The 16,386-nt window shown below is 40.6% G+C and overlaps 3 protein-coding genes across 5 annotated transcripts; all 3 read right to left on the bottom strand.

The window, feature by feature from the left end:
• Positions 571-1,635, bottom strand: LOC109948747 (uncharacterized mitochondrial protein AtMg00810-like). Its single transcript, XM_020562456.1, has one exon. The coding sequence runs from the start codon at positions 1,633-1,635 to the stop codon at positions 571-573; it is 1,065 nt and encodes a 354-aa protein (XP_020418045.1).
• Positions 4,221-4,700, bottom strand: LOC109948748. Its single transcript, XM_020562457.1, has one exon. The coding sequence runs from the start codon at positions 4,698-4,700 to the stop codon at positions 4,221-4,223; it is 480 nt and encodes a 159-aa protein (XP_020418046.1).
• LOC18780954 (serine-rich adhesin for platelets) lies at positions 10,691-14,018 on the bottom strand. Of its 3 annotated transcripts, none has more exons than XM_007212907.2 (3): positions 13,768-14,018; positions 13,179-13,268; positions 10,691-12,878 (listed from the first exon to the last, which is right to left on the bottom strand). In XM_007212907.2, exons 1-3 carry the CDS (start codon positions 13,867-13,869, stop codon positions 10,752-10,754), a joined length of 2,319 nt encoding a protein of 772 aa, XP_007212969.2. In that variant the 5' UTR covers positions 13,870-14,018; the 3' UTR covers positions 10,691-10,751. The 3 variants fall into 3 exon arrangements, with proteins under 3 accessions (XP_007212969.2, XP_020417049.1, XP_020417050.1); XM_020561460.1 differs by having other exon boundaries at positions 13,740-13,798; XM_020561461.1 differs by lacking the exon at positions 13,179-13,268.

The raw sequence follows: 16,386 nt of genomic DNA on the forward strand, positions 1-16,386 counted from the left end.
TAGTCTAAGGAAACATGTTCTAAGCGGTATTGAATAGATACTAGTTACTCAATGGTTCTCACTTTTAGGTATTGTTAATTAGGCATTAAGAATGCAGTAAGAATCTCTACTCAATGTCGAAGATAATTTGGTCTCAATTATCTGTGTAGAGATGTAAAGAAAGGAATAAGCTAATGTTTTGATTCAACCAGAATACTTTCTCATTACAACATCAATCATATTTATACAGTGGTGATCCTAGAATTAACGAAATCATCAAGGAGCAAATACAAGAAGTCAGCTGTACTACTAAGGCAACAAATATACAGAATCAATTGTAAATCAATCAACCTAAACTATAGGGATTTCGGTGATATCTCAACACTCCCCCTCAAGTTGGAGAGTGGATGTCAAGAACTCCCAACTTGCACAACATTGTTGAAAATCCTTCTTCTTAAAGGCTTTGTCAGGATGTCCGCCACCTGTTGTGAGGAAGAAACATGTTTTGTAACTATTGAACCATCTTGGATCTTGTCTCTGATGAAATGGCAATCCATCTCAATATGCCTTGTTCTTTCGTGAAAAACAGGATTAGCAGCTATATGTAATGCAGCTTGGTTGTCGCAATGTAGTGTGACTGGTTCTGAATCTGTTAGTTGCAAGTCTTGTAATAGACACCGCAACCAAGAGCTCACAACATGTGCTAGCCATGGCTCTATATTCAGCTTCCGCTGAAGAGAGAGATACAGTCTTCTGTCTCTTTGTCCTCCAAGAGATCAACGAGTTTCCCAGAAACACAAAGTAACCTGTGGTCGACCTGCGAGTCGTCGGACACCCCGCCCAATCAGAATCACAAAACGCCTTCAACTTTAAGTCATCCTGTGTTGGAAAGAGTATTCCTTGGCCTGGAGTGTATTTAAGGTATCTCAAGATTCGAACCGCTGCATCCATATGTGGGACGCGCGGCTCATGCATAAACCTGCTGAGCACATGTACAGCATATGTGATATCGGGCCGTGTGATCGTCAAGTAGATTAAACGTCCCACGAGCCTTCTATACTTGGCGGGGTCCTTGAGTATCTCCCCTTCATTTGAGAGCTTGATGTTTTGTTCCATGGGAAAACTTACTGGTCGTGCTCCCAAAATACCTGCATCTTTGAGAATCTCCAAGGTGTATTTCCTCTGGGAGATGCATATACCTTGCTTGAAACGGGACACTTCAATCCCTAAAAAATACTTCAAATCACCAAGGTCTTTGATTCGGAATCCAGTGTGCAAAAACTGTTTGAGAGAATTAATCGCAACTACATTATTTCCTATAATCAGAATGTCATCGACATAAATTAAGAGAGCTGTAAAAGACTTCCCATTTTTGCAAGTGAAGAGTGAATAATCAACTTTGGATTGGGTGTAGCCTGCAGCTTGTATGGCTTTTGAAAACTTTGCAAACCACTGTCGAGATGCCTGTTTTAAACCATATAGAGACTTGTTGAGGCGATATACCAAATTCTCCCCCTGTCGCTGACAACCAGGAGGCAGAGACATATAGATTTCCTCATGGAGATCCCCATGAAGAAAAGCATTGTGCACCTCAAGTTGGTGAAGTGACCAATTTTGGGCAGTGGCAAGAGAAAGAATGCACCGAACAGTGACCATTTTGCTGTGGGAGAGAAAGTGTCGTGATAGTCAATGCCCTCTGTCTGGGTGTACCCTTTAGCCACCAAACGAGCCTTATAACGCTCAATGGATCCATCTGAGCAATGCTTGATTTTATAGACCCATTTACAACCAATGGGTTCTTTGCCAGGAGGAAGAGTGGTGATGGTCCAAGTGTGATTGGACTTTAAAGCCTGTAGTTCCGAATCCATGGCTTCTTTCCAATGAGGATCAAGTGCTGCCTCTACAAAAGAATGGGGTTCCATGCTTCTTCTAATGTTGGCAATAAAAGAGAGATGTGAAGGTGAATAGCGCCGGTAAGACAAATAATTACAAAGAGGATAACGAGTACCTTTAAGATGACTTGGCGAGGAAGACGACATAGGGTCATGTGGGGGCATCGTCACTTGTGAACAAACATAATCTTTGAGAAGAACAGAAGGTGTCTTATGGCGATGGGATTGTCTCAAAGGTGGTGCTGAAACTGGTGGTGGAGAAGAAATTGGCAATTGTGGCTCTGGGGTGATATGCTGGTCATGATTTGGAAGAGGTGGTGTTGGTGTATATGGATTGGTGGTATCTTGGTTGTTGATATCTTGGCTGGGTGATGGGCTAAGTGGCGTATCATAAATAGGAATAGGTAAGACAGATGTTGTTGTGGTGGAAGATTATTGTGCCAGTGATTGATGTGGGAAAGAATCCTCATGGAAGATGACATCTCTACTAGTGAAGAGTTTGTGAGTATCAAGGTCATATAATTTATAAGCCTTTTGTCCAATGGGGTAGCCAATGAAAACACATCTCTTGGCGTGGGAAGCAAATTTATGAGATGGGTGGATAGAAGTTGCATAAGCGAGACAACCGAAAACTCTCATGTGTGAATAAGAAGGAGGCTTAGCATATAGCATCTCATATGGGGTTTTGTGTGAAAGAATAGGTGTAGGGAATCTATTGATTAAATAAGTGGCTGTGAGCACACATTCACCCCAAAAATGGAGTGGGAGATGAGCTTGAAAACGTAATGCCCTAGCCGTCTCAAGAATATGCTGATGCTTGCGTTCCACGACATCATTTTGTTGTGGTGTGGAAACACAAGAGTGTTGAAAAATTATCCCATTATCCTTGAAAAAGGCACACATAGAAATAAACTCTTCCCCATTATCCGCACGGATTTTTTGCACTTGAGAATGAAATTGGGTTTGAATAAAAGAAAAAAAGGATTTAAGTAGACTCTGTGTTTCACTTTTATGGTGCACGAGAAAAATCCAAGTGAACCGTGAATAATCATCAACCACTGTTAAAAAGTAACGTGCCCCAGAAAGTGAGGCAATTTTATAAGGCCCCCAAATGTCATAACGAATAAGAGAAAAAGGCTTCGTAGTTGAAATAGAACTAGTATTGAAAGGTAAACGAGTTTGTTTGGCCAATGGACAAACATCACAAATATTATTTGAATGAAAGGGAAATTGTAACAGAGTTTTAGCCATGAATTGTAAACGAGATAAAGATAAATGGCCCAAACGCCGATGCCATAAATGGGTAGAGGTGGTGACAAGACTGCAGGAACATTGAGGTATGGGAGAATAAGGTTTGGAATCTGAGGTTGCAGAACCCAACGCCACAAGGTGATAGAGACCCCCACTTTGTTTACCCAAACCAATCGTCGTCTTCGTAGCCAAGTCCTGCAAAATGCACCCAGTAGGAAAAAAAGTTATTGAACAATTCAATCCTTTTGTAAGTTTGCTTACAGACATAAGATTGACCTTGAAAGAAGGGATATGTAAAACATCTCGTAAATGAACTTGTGAATTTAAAGATAAAGTCCCAGTAGAAGAGATAGGAGCCTTTTCACCACTAGGCAAGACAATAGGTGGCATTGAAGAATTTGAGCATTTAGAAGTAAGTGAATACGAAGATGAAGTGATGTGATCGATTGCCCCACTATCGATTATCCATTGATGTAAGGGCAAACTCGACCTTGACAAACCTGATGACAGAGCAGCAGCGTTTGCCTGGGACGGTCCCTGGTCATTCATCTTCGCATTCATCATGGAAAGCATTTGTTGGTATTGTGTCTCAGAAAGATTAGGTATAGCAGCTTGTAATTCTTGCAAGGTGGGACTAGAAGTCACATGGTTAGCCGAGAAGGATGCAGCCCCATGCTTGTCACGATTGCCATTCCCATTAGCTTTCTTGGACTTGTGGAAGCGGTGGCCTGGAGGGTAACCATTCAGTTTCCAGCATGTCTTAATAGTGTGATGGTCAACGTCATAGTGTGAGCAATGGAGAGGCCTACGATTTGGATTGGAAGTTCTTTGACTCTGTCGAACCGCCATGGCCGCAGTCTCTACAACGGGTCGGGAGGATCCCAATTCCCGTTGTTTCTCTTCTTGGAAAATTAGGGAATATGTCTTGCGAAATGCAGGCAAGGTTTGCATGAGCAATATTTGTCCATGAGCCGCAGCATAGGACTCGTTGAGTTCCATGAGAAACTGCATAATTTTGTTTCGTTCTTCTTGTTCAGCATGAGTCTTCATTGCCCCACAGCTACAAGGACAGACATTGTTGTATGATGCTAATTCATCCTAGAGACCTTTCAACTTTGTGTCATACGCAGCGACGGTCATCTGATCTTGAGTAAGTGAAGCTATGTCACGCTCAATTTGGAAAATCCTGGGTGCGTTGCTTTGGGAGAAACGTTCCTCAAGGTCCTGCCAAATATCATAGGCTGTGTCTGAATAAATCACGTTATCGGCTATATCTTGTTCGAGTGAGTTCAGGATCCAAGATAGGACCATGTCATTGGAGCGCCGCCATAGGGAAAAACCTTCTGGATCAATCTTCACTGATGGTCTTTTGACAGATCCATCGACAAAACCAAGTTTATTCTTGGCACTCAGAGAGATCTTGATGGAACGACACCATGTCCCATAGTTATCTCCATTCAAAAGCTTGGAAACTATGACCATTCCTGGATGGTCTGAATGATGAATAAAAAAGGGACTGGAAGTATCGTTAGTGCTTCCATCCTTGGAAGAATGTTTTTTGGTTGAGTCGTCAGCCATGATAGAGAAAGAGGGACGACTATGCAAAAAGGAGAGCTAGGGTTGGGATCTCTGCTCTGATACCATGTAAAAAAAGGAATAGGCTAATGTTTTGATTCAACCAAAATACTTTCTCATTACAACATCAATCATATTTATACAGTGGTGATCCTAGAATTAACGAAATCATCAAGGAGCAAATACAAGAAGTCAGCTGTACTACTAAGGCAACAAATATATAGAATCAATTGTAAATCAATCAACCTAAACTATAGGGATTTCGGTGATATCTCAACAAGAGACACTAAAAGAGGAATTTGGGTACCTATGTATTGTGTAAGGGATGCTAAACGTGATCGTATACATGAATTCTTCGATGGAGTTTTACTTGTCCATCAAAGAAGAATTCTTCGTTACAACTATGTAAGTGATCCTTAAATTTGAGGCTTCACATTTGTCTTGTATATATAACTTTGACAATGCAACAAGTCTTAGTTCTAACCATGAGTTATGATAATGTACCGACATAGTGATTTGTATACGAAGGCAATGAATGTACAATATAGGATTTATCATCTCTAGTAAAATAGGAGAATATTTCATGAAAGGATGATTCAGAAATCTCTAGCCATAGTGTAAATTGTATTGAATCATGTATGAAGGACTGTTATTCCTAGTATCATAATTAGGGCTTGATAGTAATTCATGCCTAATGAGTTACAATCAAAACATTGTATGATAGAGAAATTGAATTACATGGACATGGTAGTCGTAATCGGAATTATGTTCAATTCATTTTGTGTCATGTCGGGCTCGTGTCGTGTCGAGATAATAAACGTGTCAAGAATGCTCAATCCGAACCCGACCCATTTAATAAACGTGTCGAGTCGGGTTCAGGTCGTCTTAAACAGGTTACTTGGTTAATAACCTGTTTAATAAAAAATGGTAGCAACTAATAAAGCAACATCAATATGTATAAAGAACCATAAACTTGGACGACCCGCGATTAAATTTCATAAATAATAATATGTATGTTACAAAACTCACAATTGAAAAAATTTATTTAAAAAAAAAAGAGAGAGGAGAGAAAATATAAGGAAAAGAGAGAGAGAGAGAGAGAGAGAGAGAGAGAGAAAGAGAGAGAGAGAGAGAGAGAGAGAGAGAGAGAAGCGAGAAGGAAAAAAAAGAGAGGAGAGAAGAGAGACGGAAAAGGAAGAAAAACAAAAGAGAGAGAAGAAAAAGAAACATTATAAATATCAAAAGGCGTAGCATATAATTACAAAGTTATTTGTAGCATGGTGGATAAGGTGTTAGAGAGAAATGAAGGTGGCAGGGGTTCGAAACCCCTTGTGTGCGCCATGAAGTCTCATGGCAAGTTGACCCGAAAAATTACCCAATTATTAATCATGCGGGTTTGGGTCGTATTTTTTCCGTGCAGATTTCGAGTCGTGTAACGGGTCGTATTGGAAATTGCCACCCCTAGCTAGGCGCCACAGTTGGCTTGTGAAAGCCCTGAGGGTAAAATGGTAATTTTATACTCAAGGGATATTTAGAATGAGTTCTAAGTTGTAAATATTAATTGTGATTAATATTGTTGATTCCATTGGCAGGTTAGTTAGAACGCAATAGAGGTGAATAGTAGTTTTGGTGAATAAGAGGGCAATATTAGTTAATGATTAATTACTTTGGGCAATTGAGTAATTAAAAGATGTTATGTTGCCCCTGTTGTAAATATATATGGTGGAGCCCACCTCTACTTGCCTATAAATATGGCATCCCCCTCTACTTGTCTGATATACAGAAATGAGAAGAAAAATCAGCTTCTACTCCCTTCTCTCCATCTCAATTCCCTCTCCAATTTCTCTAGATTTATAACACGTTATCAGCACGATTTCTCTATCTCTAAATTCAGAGCCTCAACGCTCTCTCTTTTTCTCTCCTCACAACTCTATGCACCTCCTCTCAATTCTGGTTCTTGGAACCGAATTTTTGGCCTGCTGATAAGAAAGCAAGACTCTGCAATAATGAGTTTCTCTTTCAAACCACACCACAAAGCCCAACTTCATTTCTTCAGCTCTCATATATCTGTCAAGCAATTTAGCAAACAGTTTGCGAGCATGTCCAGGGCAACCGTTGAGCTCGATTTCTTCGGCATGGATCAGCATCGTGACCCTTCCTCCCCCTGATGTGTGTAGAATCAATCTCACCCAGCAAATCCAAACCTCCACAAATACCGCTTCTGTCTACCCGCTCTCTCTAATAATTCTTGCTCCAAGTATTTGATAAGTTGCTCCTGTGCTATACTTTCTAAGCGCTGCTTGAGGGCTTTGTTCTCCATGCTCAGAATTAGATTCTGCTGGTTGAGAAATTCCAGCTCGCCGGTCGACCCGTTTCTAGTCGGGTACCAGCCCTCGGATCTCCAAATCGCGTTGGAGTTCCTCACCAACTGGCTTTCCTTCCTCTCCAGAGATCCATTTAAGGCAAAAGGAAAGCACAGAGACCATGAAGTTCGATGTGTGAAAAGGAAGTTGTTGGATGGCCTTGCAAATGAACTCCCCAGTGGCACCATCAGGTTATCATCCAAGGTGGTTTCCGTTGACCAATCAGGATGGCCAGTCAAAAGGCCCCCCAAGACAGCATCATTAAAGACAAATGATGATGTCTTCCCATCATTGCAACAAACACCATCATGACATACAAAAATATTCCTCCACTAAGGAGGGAACCCAAGGCACCGTAAGCATGTGCAGCTCCCCCATTTTTCTCTTCCTTTCAGCCATCAATTGTAGACCATGCATACATCTCCCATACATGCATTCATGCGCTTTGAAAGAGGAAAAATAACAGTCGTACATCTCGACTCCACTAAGGAGGGATAAGTGGAAAGAAGAAAAGCCAACGTAATATATCTAGCTTTCACTAATATATCAGTATAACAATATTACACTATTTGATCGTGGTGTTGATAAGAACCCACAAATAATTGTCTTTACTTTTTCCACACATTTATTTTATTTATTGTATGGTGTAGGATTATTACCCATACGACAGTATTTATTTAAAAGGGTGGCGCGGGTTTATCGTCCACGCCTTTATTTTTATTTAAATGTATGGAGCAGAATTAGTGCCCATACAAGCACCTTTACTTTACATTAACTCTCTGTTCATAAGAGATTTTGTTTCTTTAGAATGAACATCTGAAGAAAGAATCCATGAAGTGATCCTAACTCTGAGGGTTATTTATTTTTGACAGAGAAAAGAGTTGTGATTTTGCTCTTGCAGGATATAACTAGATCATCAAGCGCTACATTATATTTACTGGGCCGATACGAGCTTGAATGATACTTGAGAAAAGTTTCTCCCACCTAAGGATGTAAGCAATACTTGTGTTATTTTATGCTTATATACTTATTTGATATTTTATCTTGAAAGGTAACCAAATGGGAAGATAAGTCTGTTCCAAAAGAATGGCTTGTATGTATCCATGAATTATTAATGCAAATTTTACAAATTGTAAGTTGGATACATTGATAATACACTGCGCAGATTAAAGTCCCATAAGAATAGAATATGGGTATAGCAGTGATCAATATGATGCACGCCTGTTGCGCAGCAAATGATGTGGATTGAAGTCCCGAAAGGACAATCCTTTGACATGTCAATATTGATATTGTGCACGCCTAATGCGTAGCAAATTATATGGGTTAAAGTCCCATAATATGGGTTAAGGTCCCATAATATGGGTTAAGGTCCCAGCAATTAATTGACATGAATGTATTAATCTGTGGCATGCCTTCAGCATGACAGATATATGGGTTCTAAGTTCCAACTCCCTAAATGGAGATTATCCACGCCCTACTGCTAAATAACGCTCCAATGGAGGTTATAATCCACATTCTCACATAATAAAAGCCCCATGAAGTGGCTTGGGTACCCAAAAGCAAAGAAATGCTTATAATTGATGCATGCACGTGCAAATGAGAATGATGGGATCATGAATTGATGAATGACAATTTTTAGTTTTGGAGTAGCTACTCAAATCATCAATGGGCTGTGTTGATTGGAACCACGTTCAATTATTAAATGTCGACAATATCATTGGCCAAAATGGAATGAGGTAATTCCATTATAGATGAGAATGAACGTGAATGAACAAACCCACAGTACGAACCCCAAAAGATGTTAATACTAAAATTTATACTTGGGTGTTCGGAATAAAAGGGAATATACCTACTTTGTATGACACACTGTTTCTGACAGAAACAAGGAATGTTGGGTTTTCTCCATATTTACAGATTCAATTGTGCCCCCTTATTACACAATTACGGAGACCAACATATTATCTTTAAGGATTATTAAATGCATGGAGCATATCGCCAGAAGCGATTTCCTAAAGATGTATAAATAGCTGGGTTAAAACTATATAATGTGTCATAAAGTTTAATCCCTTTTAAACAAAATCCGTTGAGAGGATTGACATTGCATAAAGCAAGTCCCTAAAGGACATGTGCTTGAAGCACAAAATTTGTACTCAATATTAATATGCATAAATTACCTCAGTGAGTACATTGATTATAATGTGATTGCAACACATTAAAGCTTTTGCAGAATTCACGAAATATTTGTCTCGACTTAAAAATCGAGCATTATGCCAACGAGATTCTTGCTTATACTAAGAAAGTATTGAAGCATTTTTATGAGGATTATCCGTTGGACACTTTAAGGATTTTCCGGAAGTATATTGGACCGTACATTGTATTTTTCAGATAGAGCTCAACTCCATCACCATCATTTTGGGATGATGTGAGGCATATTTGATGCTATCTCAGCATAACACCACATACGGGCATATTTTTTGAGTGAACTTACAAATAGCCCAAGTGTTATTAGATATGCGGACTCTGGAAATTTCTATGGTCGCATACTGGAAAAGCTAGTCATGAAGTTTTCATGGGGAGATATTCATCAGGGGGAGCGTGGTATTAATAAAGACCTTCACACACTGTACTCTTTTTCCTTCATCCAGGTTTTTATCCCACTGGGTTTTTCCTGGTAAGGTTTTAACGAGGCAGTGTCGCTCGAGATTGCCTCACAGAAGCAGTGTCAACTACAATATTCAGAAAGATGATCAACAGTATGGCTTAAAGATATTTTGCCAAGCATCAGGGGGAGCGTGCTATCAATAAAGATCTTCAAACACTGTACTCTTTTTCCTTCGTCCAGGTTTTTATCCCACTGGGTTTTTCCTGGCAAGGTTTTAAGGAGGCAGTGTTGCACGCGCGTCAATATACATAGAATTTTATGTTACACATGATTATGTACTCTTTTTCCCTTTGACCAGTTTTTTGTCCCACTGAGTTTTTACTGGCAAGGTTTTTAACGAGGCATATTCCATATCATTTGTGGTCTCCAAGGGGGAGTGTTGTAAATATATATGGTGGAGCCCACCTCTACTTGCCTATAAATATGGCATCCCCCTCTACTTGTCTGATATACAGAAATGAGAAGAAAAATCAGCTTCTACTCCCTTCTCTCCATCTCAATTCCCTCTCCAATTTCTCTAGATTTATAACAGCCCCTTTTTTTTTAAAGATCAATCCTCAAATTCTAGATGAGTATTGCTTTTTTTTTTTTTTTTTCTTTTTGTGTGTGTGTGTACAAAAGAATACAAATGAGTAATAAACACTTTTAGCATGCCTATTTTAGTCATTTAACATAGTCTAAACAGTTCCACACAAAAATTTATCAAAGTTTTTTACACTACTTGTTATCTCACAACACTTTTGCAAAATACAGTTTATCAAACGCTAAATTACTTTATTTTACAATTGATTATCCTCACAACATAAGATAAACAATTTTGTTTAAAAGCACGACAATACCAAATTCGCCCTTCGGCATCAAAGAGGCGGACTTGTCGAGGAATGCCTTAAAAAACATCTCAGCAGATGAATGTGCCAGGTAAAACATGAGGTGCAATATGTAGAGTAGTAGTATATCATACAAAAAGATAACCAATTACTCATATCTTTCTATTTACTCTTACACTTAATTACAACAAGCTTGAACTAATTACTTCATTTTTAGCTTTGGACGTCTTTTAGTAGTAAATCCCAATTTAACACGCCCTCTTTTAGCCTTAGGCAGCTTCACTCCACCGTGCCGCCGAAACATGTGCCACCAGTGCAGCTTGTTCTTCTTATTAAGGCGGCCGTGGCCAAGATGATGAGATTGATGAGGGCCATGTCTCAAACGTCCAATCCCACCTCCTTTTGACAACTTATTTGATTTCTTTGAATGCCTAACATGCCTCAACAGTCCTTCCGCCAGTGCATGAAAATGCCCGTGCTGCTGCTGCTTATTATTATGTGACATGGTTTTCAGTTTCAACAACGATTTTTTGACCCCTCCTCTCTCTCCTCCTTGATGACTGTCACTGCCCTGCTTGGATTTTTCGCCCTGCAACATCATCTTCCGTAGGTGTTTCCACCTAGAATGGCCGTGATCATCATCACTGTTAACATTTCCATGATGATGATGATGGTGGTGGTGGTGATGGTGGTGAAAGATGAGTCCCAACTTGTTCTTGAGCTTCCTTAATCGTCCAACGGGCTTGTCCCTTTGTAATCTTTTATGGCTATAGAGACCCTCTGATGGGGAGGAGGAGGAGCAACAGCTACTAATTCGTGAACTACTATCTTGTGTTGTCACTCTTATTGACCTTTGTCCACTTCTCATATGAATGTCACGAGTACGTCTTGAAGACTGACTAGGACTCCAGTAATCCTGCTTAGAATATTCATTACTACTGGAGCTGCTTTCAGTTTCAGTTTGCTCACTGGTTGACCATGTTTGGGACTTTGAGGTACTTGAGCTAGTCTCCTCTTCCAATACTTGCTTGCGTGGCATGACCTTGTTCTGTTGGCCCACATAAGACATCCTGTATCTCCCTCTCCTCTCATTAGACTTGTGTTCATCTAACAGAACTGGCCTCATGATCATCTGATTACAATGTCTCGTTGTTTTTCTTGTCCGCTTCTGATTCAACTTCTTGCCAGGTCCAAGTCCAACTGAAGAAGCTTTGGACCCCCTGGACTGAGGTGGCATGGACGGTTTAGATCTTGCGATCTTTTTGCTCCTCATTGTTGGATTTTTCCCTAGACTGATTTGAGATATTTGATCCGTCTTCACTTGCGTGGCAGGCTTCATAGCTACCTCATCCTGAGTTGGAGTTGGGGGAACCCTTAGCCCATTAACATAACTTGCCATCTTATTATTCTGATTCACTGGTTGACTCAGAGATTCCAATCTCTCCATAATAGCCTTCAAAGATTCATGTCCCCTAGAAGCAAACTTCCCAGTTGGATTCTCATGCTTTTGAGACAGTAGTTGACTTGCCGGACAAGTCAACAGCTCAGTTCCACCCAACAAAGACAATGACTCGCTCCTATCACTCAGCTGATCTCTTCTAGTACTAGTAGTAACTAGCTGCTCTTCTGCGTGTACTATAGGAGTAGGACTAACTGAAACATCAACATCATTATTGAAAGAATCCGCCAAGTCAGTAGAACCCAATTGCAAAGCCAAAATTCCGGACTCAATCTGTTTGATTGCATTTGTGAGTACTTTAGAGTAATCACTAGCCTCATCTGTCTTTTCCTTTATCAGACCGAGTTCTTGCTTGCCGTCCCTTGTTGGAGAGACTGAGGAACAAGCAGCCAAACTATCAATGCTTGGATTACCAAGAGTTTTACCAATGCCATTCGATTTTTGTAGTCTTTTAGCATGCTCATCAATATGATTGAGATGACTAAGCCAATCGTGTCGCTGATCTTGACTCTGACTGTTTTTGCCAGGTACCTTGGCTCTCTCATTTGAGATTTTTGACTCCTTGGCTGAGTACTGTTTGTTCAGATTGTTTTCTAAGCAGATCCGGCACCGTTTCCTTTTGTATTCAGGTAGGTCTGTTGAGGTGCTTATTTTAGACTCTGGACTTGCTCCCTCGGGCTTCTTAGGTGACTGCTTATCCGTTTTTGAAGTGATGTTGCAGCTTTTAGAATCCTTTCCATAGTTGAGGACAGTATTAAGAGGTGATTTTACTGTTGCTGGCAAAACAGAATTTAGGTTAGGCACCGCCTTGGGTTGCTCTGCTTGAGAAGAGAAGCGTGTGCTATCAAAACCAGATCGAGCTGCTGTGATCTGCAAAACCAACACCATTAGAAACCTAAAGTCAGGGTGAATATACCTACGCCTTACAAATCCTAAGTCACAGCATTTTTAAAATTCAGAAAGAGAAATAGGAATCACTACAAAAAGAAAAGGGCCAAAGGTGACACTTGAAACTTGAAAGTTTTTAAAGAGCATCAGCACATATACATACATTATTTAACGGTTTATAAAGACCATCAACGAATAAAATGTATTTGTACTTATTTTAATGGTTTTGACGTCAAAGGTGGGCAAAGCTTTTGCAAAATTTTTACACAGGTGAGGTGATACCTCTGAATGAGTATTCAAAATCTTGTCAGTAGCATCATCCAGAAGATCTTTTAATAGTTGTTGCGCTCTCACATCCAAAGCTTTGCCCACCTTCATGAACATAATATTAGGCACCAAAAGAGCACAAAAAGTCATCTGAGTTGTGAATTAATTAATAAAATCAATGCAAAGTAATCTCTCTGCGACTAGGTAACACACGCGATATTGGGGGAGGGGGCTTTTCGAACCTGAGACTTTTGGTCTACAAGTCAAGATCATTTCAACTCGGTTGGACCCAGTTGGCGGAGCCATAAAATCAATGATAAGGTTTAAAAATATATAAATTATTTACACTGGTAATGGATGTGTTAAGAGTAAATCAGTGGATAAGGCGTAGGAGGCAAAATTGATTGGATATTAGCAGACACCTAGTCCTCTGTAATTTCTATCTATTTCCCAACAGTAATAAAAAATAAATAAATTAAACATACTGAAAAAAAGAGATCTGTTCTGTTCCAACAATTTGTAAAATTGATGGCATACTGGAAGACATTATCCACATGTTTCTGCTGAAAAGAAAACCTGACTAGATGATTCTGAGAGTCCATACATTGTTTGAATTTATATGTTCAAAGCCATCTTCCCCATTTTGAAGGAGTCCATATAACTGTCTCAGTGCATAGAGATTAGACAAAAGTTCCACCGGATTCATAATTTCTGATTCGAACCTGTCGAGGGTACCAATTCGCGGTACGTTAGCGACCTGGATCGATGTATTCAACGAACCGCATTTGTTAGGGAGAACAAGTACTGGGAGAGAGCGAGAGATGTGGAAACAGGGAGAGAGAGAGAGAGAGAGAGAGAGAGAGAGAGAGAGAGCGCGCGCAAAGGAGAGAGAGAGAGAGAGCGATGAAAGGAAGCTTTTGAAATTGGGTCAGAAGAAGTGAAGCAGAGAGGAGGAAGGCATTGGGTCGTTAAATTTAATAAAGAAAGTAACGCACCTGTTGGAAGTTAAGGGCACGGGACTTTCAAAGACCCTTTCAACTTCCAACTAATCTTACCATTAAATAAAATAAACTCCCAATAATTAAAGTTTTTTCAATTTTAAACTAGATAAAAAAAATATATAATTATTTTAGTTTTATAAACTAAACACGGTACCCAAAAGGCAAATTTCTATTAACTAATGCCCACCAGATATAGAAGGTATGAGCTTCCTCTTCTTTCTTTCTCTTTTCTTGTTTTTCATGGAGTTGTTCAAGAATGAGTCTTTTTTAAAGATCACGTATTTGTTTATGTCTCTTATGTTTGGGTTTTGCATAGTGTGGAAGCAAAATATCTATGGATTCTAGGTCAAATAATTAAGCCAATCAATTTAAGAATTATTTGACCTAATTGGGAGTTATTTTATTTAATTGGCAATTATTCGATTCTTACCCTAATTAATCAAATTCCTAATTACGTCAATCTCTCCAAATTGGGGAAAAATAATTCATTTCCATATGTGGAACTATTCTTCTGAAACTTTAGCCTCCAAGGCTCCTATAAATACATGGCTACACCAAGGGTTGAGGTACGTCTAAACTTCTGTCTGAAACTCTGCAGAAATTCTCTCTCACAAACCCTAGCCGTCATACTCTTTCTCTGTGTTTCACACAAGGCTCCAGCCACCACACATGGCTCCGGCCACCCGATTCTCACCCTATAGAAATCTCCATCCTTTTGTTAGCTATTGTTTTTCTACAAACACTCTACCTAACTTAGGTATAGGATGGCCTTTGGGCAACACCCCCTGGGTGTGGTCTTTTCACTCCATATTGTTTTGCAGGGAGAAAGAGAAGCGAAGAGGAAGACAAAATCTTCAGAAGAATATTCTTTGGGGACAAAAATCACTTCTACAAATTGGTGCTTTTATTTATAGCATGAAATAATACTCAAAGTGTGCTCCAAATCCATTTTTCACACTTTGTTTCAAACAACCATGGTTGATACAAGACGTACGAAGAGTAACACCACCACGACAGGCCCATCTCATGGCTTCGTGGTGGAAACCTCGTTGCAACTGCACGGAACAATGGCTGCCAACACTTTGCAGCCGCCTCCTAGCGCTTTTCAGTCACCTCCAGCTGCTGGAATTGCAGAATAGCCGCCACATGGTCCAGTGACCTCCCCAGCCTTGCAGCCACAAGCGCCAGCTGCCGGAGCTGCTCTGCCATGCCATCCTGCTGTCGGAACACAGCAGCGGCGGCACTACGTAGCTATTGAATTTGCTGCACAGCCCCACGACTACTTCGAAGCCGACCTAGTCTTGGAGCAAATCCATTCTCTCCCTCCTTTACAACCATACTTGACGAATGCACATGTGTATGCGTCTAATGGAGCCCTAGTCCATATGTCATTGGGTCCAATGCACACCTCTCTACCTGACTTGCGCAGTCAGGTCGAGACTCATGGGTTTATCAACTTACATAGAGTGTCGATGACCAAAACAATCTAATTGGTCAGTTACTTAGGCAGATCAACTTCCTTGGATCCCGTGACGAGGAGAAGAGAACATATGAGCATACATGCGAGCAGTTCAAGAGGTCTCATGCTGGTCAGACAGAGACAAACAGGCAGGGAAGAGAACGAGATCGTGCTGACAAGACGCAGACATCTACAAGCCGTACTCTGAGCCGATGGACGATCCGTTCGAGGTTAGGTCCAAGGACCAAAGTGCACGAGAAGCTGGGCCTGCAGTACAATGTCCACTCTCGCTTGGGCCCACAAGAAAGTATCCATTCTAGGCAAGGCTCATAAGGAGCTAGAGTGTGTGAACAATTGCGTGACGAACGCAATGACTGATGTTCACCAACCTGCTCAAGAACCAACACACTGCGACAAGCCATAGAGGAATCCTCACAAGCTTAATCTCCTAATCTGCCCCACGGACAGAACAACCAAGGGGATCGGCCCTTGGAAGCTGAGGAGGAAGTTAACCAACAGCGCTCGAGGCACCGACGACACCAACCTGAGCCACCAGCCCTGCGGGCAGAAGATGTCGAAAGGCTAGTAAATGACCGACTCCAAAGTCTCCAACTTAAAAGAAGCATGAAGGAGGCCCTGCACAGGAAAATTGATCGAATCGACTACTCGTCCTTTACTGATGAGGTGGAACAGGCAACACTTCCGAAGCAGTTCACGACGTTATCCATCACACCGTTCAAAGGGGACTTTGACCCAAGAGCCA

This window comes from Prunus persica, chromosome G4, assembly GCF_000346465.2.
Source record: "Prunus persica cultivar Lovell chromosome G4, Prunus_persica_NCBIv2, whole genome shotgun sequence".
In the NCBI taxonomy this organism is placed as follows: Eukaryota; Viridiplantae; Streptophyta; class Magnoliopsida; order Rosales; family Rosaceae; genus Prunus; species Prunus persica.

Excerpts from the sequence above, each read along its gene's own strand:
- LOC109948747 (XM_020562456.1), bottom strand. The coding sequence starts at position 1,635 with ATGGTCACTGTTCGGTGCATTCTTTCTCTTGCCACTGCCCAAAATTGG.
- LOC18780954 (XM_007212907.2), bottom strand. The coding sequence starts at position 13,869 with ATGAATCCGGTGGAACTTTTGTCTAATCTCTATGCACTGAGACAGTTA. Across the intron at positions 13,269-13,767 it reads AACATATAAATTCAAACAAT|GTGGGCAAAGCTTTGGATGT; the intron begins GTATGGACTCTC and ends ATGTTCATGAAG. Across the intron at positions 12,879-13,178 it reads TTTTGAATACTCATTCAGAG|ATCACAGCAGCTCGATCTGG; the intron begins GTATCACCTCAC and ends TTGGTTTTGCAG.
- LOC109948748 (XM_020562457.1), bottom strand. The coding sequence starts at position 4,700 with ATGGCTGACGACTCAACCAAAAAACATTCTTCCAAGGATGGAAGCACT.